At 33.4% G+C, this 13,326-nt stretch overlaps 3 protein-coding genes across 3 annotated transcripts; 2 read left to right on the plus strand and 1 right to left on the minus strand.

Moving 5' to 3' along the window:
• Window positions 1-827: 827 nt before the first annotated feature.
• Window positions 828-6,542, plus strand: LOC120074974 (serine carboxypeptidase-like 42). The gene is made up of 9 exons (XM_039028096.2): window positions 828-1,387; window positions 1,838-1,945; window positions 2,065-2,157; window positions 2,246-2,338; window positions 3,778-3,863; window positions 3,997-4,275; window positions 4,345-4,478; window positions 5,994-6,086; window positions 6,163-6,542. Exons 1-9 carry the CDS (start codon window positions 1,141-1,143, stop codon window positions 6,446-6,448), a joined length of 1,419 nt encoding a protein of 472 aa, XP_038884024.1. The 5' UTR covers window positions 828-1,140; the 3' UTR covers window positions 6,449-6,542.
• A 136-nt stretch (window positions 6,543-6,678) lies between these two features.
• On the plus strand, window positions 6,679-8,196 carry TED7 (tracheary element differentiation-related 7). The gene has a single exon (XM_039028097.2). It carries the CDS (start codon window positions 6,861-6,863, stop codon window positions 7,977-7,979), a length of 1,119 nt encoding a protein of 372 aa, XP_038884025.2. The 5' UTR covers window positions 6,679-6,860; the 3' UTR covers window positions 7,980-8,196.
• A 1,815-nt stretch (window positions 8,197-10,011) lies between these two features.
• On the minus strand, window positions 10,012-12,725 carry LOC120075193 (stearoyl-[acyl-carrier-protein] 9-desaturase 6, chloroplastic). The gene is made up of 2 exons (XM_039028394.2): window positions 11,880-12,725; window positions 10,012-10,805 (listed from the first exon to the last, which is right to left on the minus strand). Exons 1-2 carry the CDS (start codon window positions 12,501-12,503, stop codon window positions 10,233-10,235), a joined length of 1,197 nt encoding a protein of 398 aa, XP_038884322.1. The 5' UTR covers window positions 12,504-12,725; the 3' UTR covers window positions 10,012-10,232.
• Window positions 12,726-13,326: the final 601 nt, after the last annotated feature.

Raw genomic sequence — 13,326 nt, forward strand, 5'->3', positions numbered from 1 at the left:
AAGTATTGTTGGGAATGACTTTAGTCCAAGGTCCATAGCCAAAAGCAAAAGTTAATTTTAAGAGAAAGGTAGAAGTTTGTCTCACATTGGAAGATTTTGCATTGTCAAAGGAGTACATATATAAAAGCATACAAGGGAGCTTCCAAAATGTGGTTGTGGTAGAAGTAGAAACTTTTTCCATATGTTCGCACTGCCCCCGTTCGTCCAGTTGGACAAGCGGATTCGAGTGCGGGTAACCGCGCTCATGCATAAAAAGAAAGTTTTTTCCTTCTTAAGGTTGTTTTCTTTTTTTATATATGAAGGCATATAAGGGAGCTTTCAAATTTTGATTGTTGTGGAAGTAGGGATTTTTCCCACATTTGCGCACCGCCACCGTCCATCCATCCAGTTGGACGGGCAGGTTTGTATTCGGGTAACTGCGTTCACACGTAAAAAGAAAGTTCTTTCCTTCTTAGGACTGTTTTTCTTTTCTTTTCTTTTTCTTGATCTATTGTTTTTGAGTTATTTTTCATTCGGTTCCAATCCGTTATCTGGCAAGTGCATGTTCGGATGTTGTGTTAACCCTCGAGGAGCTATCAGCTTGTAGCGATTTAACATTGAGGTCATGCTATTTTTGCTTTCAAGGCAATGGGTTCCTCCACGATACAACGATCTATTTTTGGTTTATCAAGTATTAGCCGATATAGCACAATGCAAAAGAATCTGTAGATATAGCAAAGTTTAGATCCAGCTATAAGAGTCTATCGCTGATAGGAGTATATTACCAACAGATTTTGCTATATTTGCAATTATCTATATACTTAATTGTTAGCTCTCGAAGTGCTACTCAGTACCATAAGGTTATCACACAAAAGTATGAAAGAGAGAGAGAGAGACCAGAAGCAATGTAAATAAATGGAGTATTAGGTAGAAATGAGAGTTTTAAGTTAAAAGAAGAAGGACGGGGGTTGGTGTGTGGGTGATCGAAAGCAGTGTCTGCATGCACCTGTTATTGTCATTATATCTTATTAAAAATCCCTTCTGTGTATTACCTTTTCAAAAGGCAGCACAAATAGAAAAATATCTATAACTCTTTTGGACAATTATATAATCAACCACAAGCTTGTAGGTTTTTGAGCACTAATAAGGCTGTTTGGAGGGATGGAGCGGGGGAGAACTAGTCTTGGGGCTGTGTGGGGGTGGCTTTTCGTTGCCTTCTGGGTGGCGACCGACGGCTTCCCGGCCGAGGATCTTGTCGAGAGGCTTCCCGGCCAGCCAACGGTCGGTTTCAGACAATTTGCAGGTTATGTCGATGTTGATGTCGATGCCGGAAGAAGTTTGTTTTACTACTTTGCTGAAGCTCAGCAAGATCCCCATCTCCTGCCCCTCACTCTTTGGCTCAATGGAGGTCTGCTTTGGTTTTTGGTTTTTGGTTTTTCTTTTTCACTGTTTTATAGATCTGTGGGAATCTGGGATCACTTTTGAAAACAGTGTTTTGGAGATAAACTACACTTTTTATAATATATATTTAACTATTCTTAATTAGAATTAAATAACTTTTGGTTTTCTATTGAACACTGAAACTCCTGAATTAATGAGCTTTACTTTTTAAAAAAATCATCCAAAACTAATATTTTATTTGTTCCATAATATTTCCATTTGTTGTTCCGTTCAGAACTGTTTTTGTTTATGATGGTTTGATCTTGAAACCTTGAAAACCTTTGAGAGACTGATAAAATGAAGGTGCAGTTGGAAGCAGAAAGCTTTGTTTTGGGTTCTTTCTGACCGAATCAAAATTTGCTAATAATATTAAATTCTTCAAAAACCATTTTTTATATGTTAATATATATATATGCAGGTCCAGGTTGCTCTTCAGTTGGCGGGGGAGCCTTTACAGAGTTGGGACCCTTTTATCCTAAAGGTGATGGTCGAGGCCTTCGAAGAAACTCCATGTCCTGGAATAAAGGTAACTATATATATTTTTTTTTGGGGGAAAAACAAATATTAAAAAAGAAGTAAATTAATGTGTTAGTTCCTAACTTCATTATAAAATTGTTTATTGATATGGTTAATTTACTTTATTAGCCTCTAATCTACTGTTTGTGGAGTCTCCTGCTGGGGTAGGATGGTCATACTCAAACAGAACGTCTGACTACACTTGTGGCGATGACTCTACAGGTTCTCATTCATAAATTTTCATATTATATATAAATATATTTTATTAATAATTAAAAATTGTGAGATTGGATCTGTGCAACTTTGGCAGCCAGAGATATGCTCACCTTTATGTTGAAATGGTATGACAAGTTTCCAGCTTTCAGAGATAGGTCATTTTTCCTCACAGGAGAAAGTTATGCAGGTAAGTTTCAAATGTTTTTTTTTTCTTTTTCCTTTTGGGGTTAAATTATAAATTTGGTCTATACTGTTTAAAATTATATTTTATATACTTGAAAAATTAGGTCCTTCAAATTTCAAAGTTAAATTGATACGATGTTTTTTAGAAAAATATTTAGGTGCATTTCGAATTGCATCTGTCTTTGTACATTTCTCATAAATTGCCACGTGGTGCTATTTTTAAAAATATTTTTAATTTTTTTTTCTATTTGTGATTGAAAGAAGATGCATAAAAATAGGTGCAACCAACAAAGTATTACTCTAAGAAAAATTATATTAAGTCATTGGACTTTTTGTATGAAAAATTTCTTTTTGGTCGTAAGTTTTGATTCTAGTCTCCATTTGGTCTTAAAGTTTTAAAATGCTATACTCTTGACCTTGAATTTTGAATTTAATTTTTATTTTATCTATAGATTTCAAAATGTTATATTACCCTTTGAGTTTTGAGTTTAGTTTTTATTCGATCTCTAGATTTTAATAGTTTACATTCTTACTCCGAGTTTTCGCTAATACTCACTTTTAGTCTTTGGTATTAACTTCTAGTTTATTCATTTAAAATACTTATGATGTGATTTTTTAAAATTAATTTTAATAGCGATGAAAAATTAGTGAAAATAATTTAATTATAGTTAAGTAATTTAATTCTTTTAAATTAATTAACTGGATATTAATATCAATGACTGAAAGTGATTATTATTTAATAAAAAGTCAATGATAAAAATGTAAATCTTGAAATTTAGGATTAAATGAAAAGAAAATTCAAAACTCATGGGCTTAAAATGTAACATTTTGAAACCTAGGAATCCAAATAAATATGAAACTCAAAATTTAAGGGTAAAAGTGCAACATATTGTAACTTATGGACTAAATAAAAATCAGACTCAAAATATAGGGACTAAAAGTGCATTTTTCCTTATTTTCTTTAGGCGATGATTAGACCTCCCTCTTTTTTATGACACACAAATTAATTTTTTTTTTTTTGAAAAAAATAAATAACTGCCATGTGGCGGTTTTTTTTACTGAACAACTCCTTGGACTGCACAGAGATATGTGCTGCCTAGGGAGCTCCCGAGTATTTTTCGTTTTTTTTTTGTCCAATAGATCACTTCTGTTTACTTTATTAGAATAACATGTATATCACCAAACTATTGAACTTGCCCAAAATCATCCTCATGAATTATTAAACACAGAGTTAATGATAAAACTCGTTGCAACTAAATTAACTTTGAAAAGTTCAAAAACCCATAGGAAACTTTATAAAGTATGAAGACTCAATAGACAATTAAGGAAACTTCAATGCATAAACTTGCAATTTAATTTTAATATTTTCTTCAACCTCATTTCTCATAAAAAAAAAATAGTGGAAGAAAATGAAAAAAAGGAAAAGATATTTATTTCATGCAGGCCATTACATTCCTCAACTAGCTGATGCTATACTGGACTATAACATTCACTCAAAGGGCTTCAAGTTCAATATCAAGGGAGTTGCTGTAAGAAACAAAAAAAAAAAAGCACTCAAAAATCGAAACCCATCTCCATTATTTCAATCCAGTCTCTAATTTACTAGTAAATCAGTTGTAAATCAATTTTGTTTTCAACTATTTCTCTGAATGGTACCTGCAGATTGGGAACCCATTACTTAATCTGGACAGAGATGCACAAGCTACCTACGAGTTCTTTTGGTCTCATGGGATGATTTCTGATGAAGTTTGGCTTGCAATCACTAGAGAATGTGATTTTGATGATTATGTGTTGACAAATCCCCACAATGTAACCAAATCGTGCAACGATGCCATCGCCGATGCCAATGGCATTGTTGGCGAGTACATAAACAACTACGATGTTCTTTTGGATGTTTGCTACCCCTCCATTGTCGAGCAAGAGCTAAGATTGCAGAAACTGGTTCGTATATAAATCTTATCGATAGAGATTTGAATTTCTTACATTTTTATTAAGTTCAAGCATCTGCAGGCAACTAAAATAAGCATGGGAGTTGATGTGTGCATGACCTATGAAAGGCGTTTCTATTTCAATTTACCAGAAGTTCAAAAAGCTCTTCATGCCAATCGTACTAACTTGCCTTATGAATGGTCCATGTGCAGTGAGTAAGCCCACATTCTCTTTTTTAAGTTATGGTTGAGTCTATTTCATTATCGATTATATGTTTTAACATTATTAACTTAATGTCAGAAATAGTATGATATTGTTAAAATAAATATTGGCTGATTTTTTAATGAAAAAGTTGACCATTGGAAAAAACAATGTAGCATGTGCAACTAAATCTCTTTTGTAGAATGTCATTCTATTATGTCTGTCTTATTTATTTTCTTGAGAAATCTTTTTTGTCCTTAAATTCTTGGTATAGTTATTATATAGACTTTAAGTTTCTAAATATTTAGGTCCCGTTTGATAATCATTTTGTCTTTGAAAATTAAGACTATATTATCTCATTTTCTTATCATGGTTTGCATCTTTCTTAAATAGAAAAGTTGAATTCTGAGTCAAAATTTAAAAACAAAAAAACGTTTTTTAAAATTACTTTTTTTAGTTTTCGAATTTTGGCTTAGTTTTTAAAATTATGGATAGAAAGTAGATAACAAAACAATAAATCTAGAGGTGGAAGGGGTGTTTGTACGCTTAATTTTCAAAAATTAAAAACCAAGAACCAAATGGTTACTAAACAAACGGGGCCTTAGCGTTTAGTTTTCATTTGATCCTTGGATTTCAAAATATTAATTTTAGTCTAAGGTTTTGAATAATATTTCATTTAGTCAATAGATTTCAAGACTTGCACTTTTACCCTTGATTTGTTTTCATCGTTACATGCTCATTTTTGTAACCATCTTGCATTTGTGGTAAATAGGAGGTATGGCCTTGATAAAAAATGGGTCATGGGTTCAATCCATGATGACCACCTATCGAAGATTATTTAATATTCCATGGGTTTTTGTAACATTCAAATATTATAGGGTTAGGCGAATTGTCCCGTGAGATTAGTCGAGAGTAAGCTAGTCTAGACATTTACAAATACAGAAAAAAAAAAAAAAAACTAAATGCTCATTTTTGTGCTTGATGTTAATTTCCATTAATAATTTTAAATGATTAAATTCTTTATAATGAAATTAGTTTTTACTAATTTTATTCACTATTAAAATTAATAAAGAAAATTACATTATAATTATTTTCAATTAATTAAGTGAAAGATCATGCTAAAGACCATACCATGAGCATGAGTGAAAAATTTGGGTAAAAATGTAAAATATTGAAACCTATGATCAAAAGAAATAAATTCAAGACTCATAATATAACATTTTGAAATCTAAGGATTAAAAGGAAATTAAATTTCAAATTCAAAGATTAAAATTCAAAACACAGCATTTTGAAACTTAACGACTAACTAGAAACTAGACTTGGTAACTCAACTGACAAAATTTTTAAATATATAAACTTCTAACAACTTCACTTGATAATTAACCGACAAAATTTATTAACTAAATTAGTGGTTTAATTATTTGTGTTTGATTACCAATATGCATTTTATATTCTATAAACATCCTAAAGTTTTCTTTAGTTATGCCATAAACACAATCTAAATCTTAATTCATTGTACATTTGAGCAGCACATTAGACTACAATTACAATGATACAAACATCAACATGCTTCCCTTACTGAAGAGAATAATCCAAAACCACATCCCTGTTTGGATCTTCAGGTACATTTTGAAATTACTATTTCTAAACTTTGAATATATAATGAAAATTGATGAATGAATGAATGTACACACACAGTGGGGATGAGGATTCAGTGGTGCCATTGCTGGGGTCTAGGACACTAGTCCGAGAGTTGGCTCATGACCTTAAATTCAAAGTCACAGTACCCTACGGAGCTTGGTTTCACAAGGGCCAGGTCGGCGGCTGGGCCATCGAGTACGGCAACAAACTCACATTTGCAACGGTGCGCGGGGCGTCTCATATGGTGCCCTTCGCCCAACCCTCTAGAGCTCTGCATTTGTTCTCTTCATTTGTAAAAGGGAGGAGGCTTCCCAATTCTACTCGCCCTTCTATTGATGATTAAACAAACACAAACTAATATAATTTCATTGTGTTTGTTTTGTTGGTTTAATAATAATTCAAAAGAGTAGAATGTAATGCAAGATTTTCACCACTCATATAATTTTCCTATTCCTTCATTAACTTGAAGAAAATGCTAAGAAAAAGAGAGAAATTACAACGCATAGCTTTTTGTACACACTCTGGGTTGTATGATTGAGCTTAATTGTTTTGAAATCAAAATATGTATGCTTTGTGAGAAGAGAAACTATGGTTGTGAAGCAAAAACAAAAGATGTTTTTAATGCACACAATCATTACACTTAGCATGGAAGTTAAGTCATTTTTTTCATTCTGTGTTTGTATAAAACACATCCCATATTTTACCAACTTCTTCATGTCCTTTCTTTAGCAAAGACTTTTCTGATATTAACCACAATGGCCTCTATCAATAATAGTGATTACTACTTTCCTTGGTTTCCTACACCACCTTATCATCCTTTTCAGCCACCACCTCACAAGCCAATTGCTCCACCATCTCCTCCCCTGTTTCCACCACACAAACCAATAACTCCACCACCACCACGTAAGCCAATTAGTCCGCCACCGCCATCACCTCAAAAACCCGCCACTCCACCACCACCACGCAAGCCGATTGTGCCTTCTCCGCCACCTCTAAAACCAACTGCTCCTCCGCCACCACGCAAGCCCATTGTGCCTCCACCTCAAAAGCCAACTGCTCCTCCGCCCCCACGCAAGCCAATTGTGCCCTCTCCGCCACCTCAAAAGCCAATTGCTCCTCCGCCTCCACGCAAGCCAATTGTGCCTCTTCCACCACCTCAGAAGCCAGCTGCTCCTCCACCTCCACGCAAGCCAATTGGGCCCCCACCAATTGCTCCTCCACCCCCACGCAAGCCAGTTCGGCCTCCTCCGCCACCTCAAAAGCCAACTACTCCTCCGCCACCACGCAAGCCAATTGCGCCTCCCCCACCCAGAAAACCAATTGCTCCTCCACCGCCACGCAAGCCAATCGCGCCTCCACCGCCCAAAAAACCAATTGCTCCTCCGCCCCCACGTAAGCCATTTACACCTCCACCACCGCACAAACCAATCGCTCCTCCGCCACCATACAAGCCAATATCTCCCCCATCTCCGATGCTTCCACCACCGCCGCCGCCTCCTCACCACCACCCAACAGTAATCATCATAGTGTTTGTCTCATTAGGTGGGTTGTTCCTGCTTGCATTCATGGCAGCTGCACTCTTCTGTTTCGTGAAAAAGAGAGAGGAGAAAACCGTGGAAGAAACAGAGATCATCCACATTGATGAACACAGGAAAATCAAAGAAGCCATAGTTGAAGGACCCCATGGATCATGCCAAACTGTGGTGCTATCAGTTGAAGATGACATCCATGTCAAGGAAGAAATCATGAGGACCGAGAAGATCGGTGAAAAAGCGTTGCACCGTACGCATGAAGCAGGTGATCCAAGCACCATAGAAGAGCCAGTACAGCCACCATCTTCCACTCATCACAATCTTCATCAAAAGCATTCCTAAGCACAAAAGTTAATAATTTTGGACAGAACAAATAACACTTCAATAAAAATAAACACAACCCAACTAAAATATCTATTATGATTATTCCTATTAATAATTAAAAAAAAAAATTGGTTTGATTTTTTACTTCATTTTTCAGAAAATCTGCGTGGCTTGTTCAATACAAAAGTTTAATCGTCATATTGAATTCTCATGAAATGGATAGAATTTACTGAAATACAATAAGCCACCTGAATTTATTGAAAATTATTCTCTCAAGAAGTAAATAATTATTTAAGCTACATATATCCCATGGAAAAATACCATCTTATCTAAAGGTCACTTTTACCGTTGGATTTAGTCCATAAATTTGAAAATGTTACATTTATATTCTTAAATTTTGAGCATAGTTTTTATTTGATCGATAAGCTTCGAGATTGCACATTTATCTTTTAGTTTTCACTCATGTTACCTATAGTCATTTGTGTTAACTAGTCAAGAAACACTGAAATATTAAAAAAAAAAAAATCTAATAGTTTTAATTATTTTTTAAATAGTTATTTATTAGCATATAATAAATTAGTATTATATAATTTTGTTTGAGTAACCATAACCTTTTAAATGTAATAAATTTTATTTTAATGTTCTCATATTATCGTCTTTTTCAAAACAAAGAAAAGAAAATATTATATTTAATACACAGATAAGAACTATTCTAGTAGTTATATTATCGAATTAATATGTTAATATTGTAATATTTTAATATATATAATGTAATCATTTTTATTCTAATATTATTATATATCTACCGTAAAATCACATGAAATGATACATTGTTTTACCATATTAACTACTACTTTCATTCAATTAAATCCTCAATTTTTTAAAATAATTTCTCCAAACTTTGGTTCTCATGAAATTATTTTTTTTAAGAATATAGATGCAAGTATATTTTTTTTTTTTTACACATGCATCTCACAAATACATAGGACGAATCAATACACCAGTTTGATGTGTGTAACCACCTCTACCTCGAACAGATGCATCCATCTCTACTCCGAACAGATGCATTCATTACATCCTGTCAACACCAATTACACTTATTCGACCTAAGATTTTATTTTTTAAATACATAAATTTATTTTGTAAATTAAAAATTGGAAAAGTCACCCTGTCTTTCAAACAAACACCTACACTCGAAAAGTTACAACCACTCGACAAAAGGACAATATAAACACCTACACTCGAAAAGTCACAACCACTCGATAAAAGGATAATATAGAAATTTATGAAAAATATAAGAGCAAAAAGGACATGTAATGGTTCTCCTTTTTAATATAGTAAAGATTTTTTATTAATTAATTAAAGATAACTAAATTAGCTTTTTCTTACTTTTTGATCACTATTAAAATTAATGGAAAAATCTAATCATAATTATTTTCTATTAATTAATTGAAAGTTGGCCCAAGGACTAGAAACAATCAATAGTTTCACGGGTAAAAGTGTAAAAACCAAAAGTTAAAAGATCAAATTGAAGAAGAGTAAGTGCGATAAATTTTGAAATTAAATATAAATTAAAATAAAAACTATAAAAAATTTGATTGACTTATGGCATTTTGGGGAAAAAACAATCTTACGAGAAACACTTCACACTTTTCCTATTGGAAAACAACTTTTTTTTTCCAATTATTATTATTATTATGTTTCTTTTAATATACTTGGATATGTAATTGTGTGTAATAAAATTAGACATGTTATTTGGATTTTGATGATGATTAGTGGGATTTTGGAGGTGCATAGCATAAATGCTCTAGATCTTTGTTTATTATTATTGAATGGGAAGCTGTTAAGTTTTATTTTATTTATTTTTTGAAAAATTTAAAGTGTGACTTTTCCATATATTTTTTTATTTGGCTTTGTAAACATTTTGAACTTCAAAAGAAATATTTTGGTCTTTTAGTACATACTTGAACTTAAAGAGTACATGTCACTTGGATCTTATTCAGATTCAACTTTTTTTTCTCTTTTTTAAGAAGTAGATCGCACATTAATGTGAGTAAATCCTACTTGCGTTTATTCTCAATTAATTTTAAAATGCATTTTTTTTTAAAAAAAAAGGAAAATTAAGTAAATACATACCTCATTGATCATAAACTATTTTACTTAGCAAGACCAAAATCCTAATCTTCTAAACAAAATTTCATTTTTTTTTAAAATTTTTGGAGGGTTTAATTTTAATTTTACACGAAAAGAAGCTAACAACTTAATAACCACCTAGGACAGAATGGGAATTTCCTTATTAAAAATCCAGCTGAACTTAACCCCATGCGGCTTCAACTTCTTAGCCCGCTCATCGGCTCGCTCCTGAAGCTTCCTAATCCTCGGCGCCAACCCACACACGAAATCCTGAGCCCGTCGCCCCTCTCCCGTCAATCCCTCCACCTTCTCCAACCTCCACCGTTCGATGAGCACCTCCAGAATATCGGCATAGTCGTTAGCCGTGTAGATCCCAAGCCGCTGAGCCACGGCGGAGAAGTGGTCGAATAGCCTGGGGTCCTGCCCATCGTACATGAGATGCGCCGGCATTGTGATCTTCTTGTGCATCATGTCAGCAATTGCCAGCATAGCACCAGTGGGGTCCACGTCGAGAAGCTTCTGGACGATTCTGGAATAGGCGTTTTCATGGCGCTTCTCATCGGAGGCGATGGTGCCGCAGATTCGGGCGAGGACTGGATCGCCGCCGTCTTTCGCTAAACGGGCGGTGTTGCCGTGTGATATGAACGTGGCTCGCTCTTGAAATGACGTGTACACGAATCCTAAGTATGGGTTGTTCTCCGTCCCTGGATCCTGTCCACGTCGGACGCATTTACATGTCACCACCATTATTATATTATTAATTTCCTTTTCTTGAAAAATCGTCTTAATTAATTAGTTGGTAATTACGAAATCTATTAAGATTTGGGAAAGCTTGGCATCTTAAATGTAATTAAAATCCAAACATTTAAAAAAGTAAAGTCAAAATATACTTTCAAATTTGTTTGGTCCATTTTTTTTTCTTTTACAAATCTGAGATATTTTCAGAGAGAGAAAAAGTATTCTGACTATTTATAAAAATAGAAAAAGGAAATTACCTATCCGTTCAATCAATTTCTATCCATTTTAATCAATCTATTTTGTTATTTTGTATAGTTTTCTCATTTTATATTTTTGAAAATCTTCCCAAAAATTCGATAAATTTTAAATGTTGTCTTTCAAAATTAATTTTTATTAAAATATAATAAATAATAATAATTAAGAATATTTGAAAATCTTCCTTCAAATTTTAATAAATTTTAAATGTAGTCTTTCAAAATTAAATTTTATTAAAATAGATTAAATGATAATAATAATTATTATAAATATGTTTTCAAAATTTATAGTAAAAATATTAATTAAAGAACAAAATTTCATTTAAAAAAATCTACGAGCAGTAGAATTAAATTAAATAGTTATTGAAAGTGCGTATTAAAATACTAAAATTGAACATTAAAAAATAACAATTACATGTTATAAATGGTTTTTTTTAAAAAAAATTGTAACAGATATAAATGATTTTCTTTAATTACAAGTTTGACATGCGCTCGTCGGAGGTTCAATCTCCGACCATAATGGCTGAACTCAAAATAAAATAAAATAATTAGTGTTTATATTTAATATATCATTATCAAATTAGATCATTTTTTTTAAAAGTAACAAATGAATCTAGTATAAATAAAACTGAATTTTGTGTTTAATAAATAAAACAAATTTTTAAAAGTGTTTTTATAAATCTCATTGAAGTTTTTACGGTTTAAATTGATTAAAAAACCGAATATAACCAAATTGTATTTTTAGAACTTTTTTTTTTCTGTTAAATTAAAAATAAACGGTCATTGGTCTCACCATGCCGGCGCCGATCAAATACTGAACAGTCCGTTCAATCATCATCATATCGACTCGACCCGATAAATAGAGGTATGTCCGGAGCAAGTCGCCGTGGCGGTTCTCCTCGGCGGTCCAATTCCTAGTCCACTTGGCCCAGGGGCTCCGGCTAGCCCCAGTCTCATCCTTAACCCCATCCAGCGTATTAATCATCGTCTGATAAGTCGGCAATGCATCCTCCGTAATCATATCCCCAACCAGCACCACAAAGTACTCGTCCGGAAGCTCCGCCGTCCGATCTCGCAAAGCCCTAACTTCCTCCACAAATTCTCCGTACGGCAGCGTTGAATCCGGCAAGAAATCCTGCGGCTGCCAGCACTCATCCACCGGCTTCAGCAGCGGCAACACATTCTCACTCGCCCAACCTTCCAACGATTTGAACACGTCTATCTTTTCCGGCGGCATTGAGTGAGTCTTCCGATCCTTAACCAGAGACGGCGCCGCTATGGCTGAAATTGGCCGGATCGATGGACGGACTCTGACGGCGTATATCGGTGATGGAGACTTCAGGCGGAGGTGAGCCAGATTCCGGCCAAATGGCACCGGAGAATGAGTTGTTATGTTGTTTGAGGTTAGTGTTTGCATGATGCTCTGTATTCGTGGAAGTCGAAATTTGGGACAATTGGGACACAGAAATGATCTAATTTATAAAGGGGAAAATTGGGGATTTATTTTATTTATTGAGGGTGAAAAATGGAAATAATTGTAATTAAAATTTACGAAAAAATGGAAGGGTAATATGGTAATTTTAGGATGAACAATCCGGTGGGTGCTGTGGTTTTCTGAAAGGCAGGGGAGAGATTCAATGGGTAAACAGTGGCAAATAGAATTAAGGACAGCTCATATATTAAAAAAAAACATTTTTTTTCTAATATAGTTCCACCCATTTTATAATTTACTCAATTAAATAAAAACCAAAATTATAAAACTGGTCTTAGAAAAAACAAAATTTTAGGTTCTATAGTCTATAATTAGAATTTTATCAATCTAGTTTGATAATATCCACGTATATTAAGGTTTTATCAAACCACAAGAAAGGTTACGTTTAGTCAATAATAATCTAAAATGTGTGTTCAATTTAATTATGTTTGATATTGTTTACATGTATTCCGTCATTGTAATGTAATGTGAAGCTCACTTTCAAGTATATAGTTGAAGAACACAATCCAATTGAGATGTGAAAAGTGATAAATCTGATTGCATTTCAAAATAACTAGGACTTTCTAAGTGATATTATTACCATTATGATTACTATTACAATATGAGAATTGTGAATTTGTCACATTCATTGTTAAACAATAATGATAAATGTGACAGATTAATAATTTTAAGTAAACGTGATAAAAAATTATCCAATTACGTTGCGATTGTAACCTATTATGATAGTTCTATAAATAGAATCTCACTA

This window comes from Benincasa hispida, chromosome 4 (genome assembly GCF_027475165.1).
Source record: "Benincasa hispida cultivar pf3 chromosome 4, pf3_genome.v1.1, whole genome shotgun sequence".
NCBI lineage: Eukaryota > Viridiplantae > Streptophyta > Magnoliopsida > Cucurbitales > Cucurbitaceae > Benincasa > Benincasa hispida.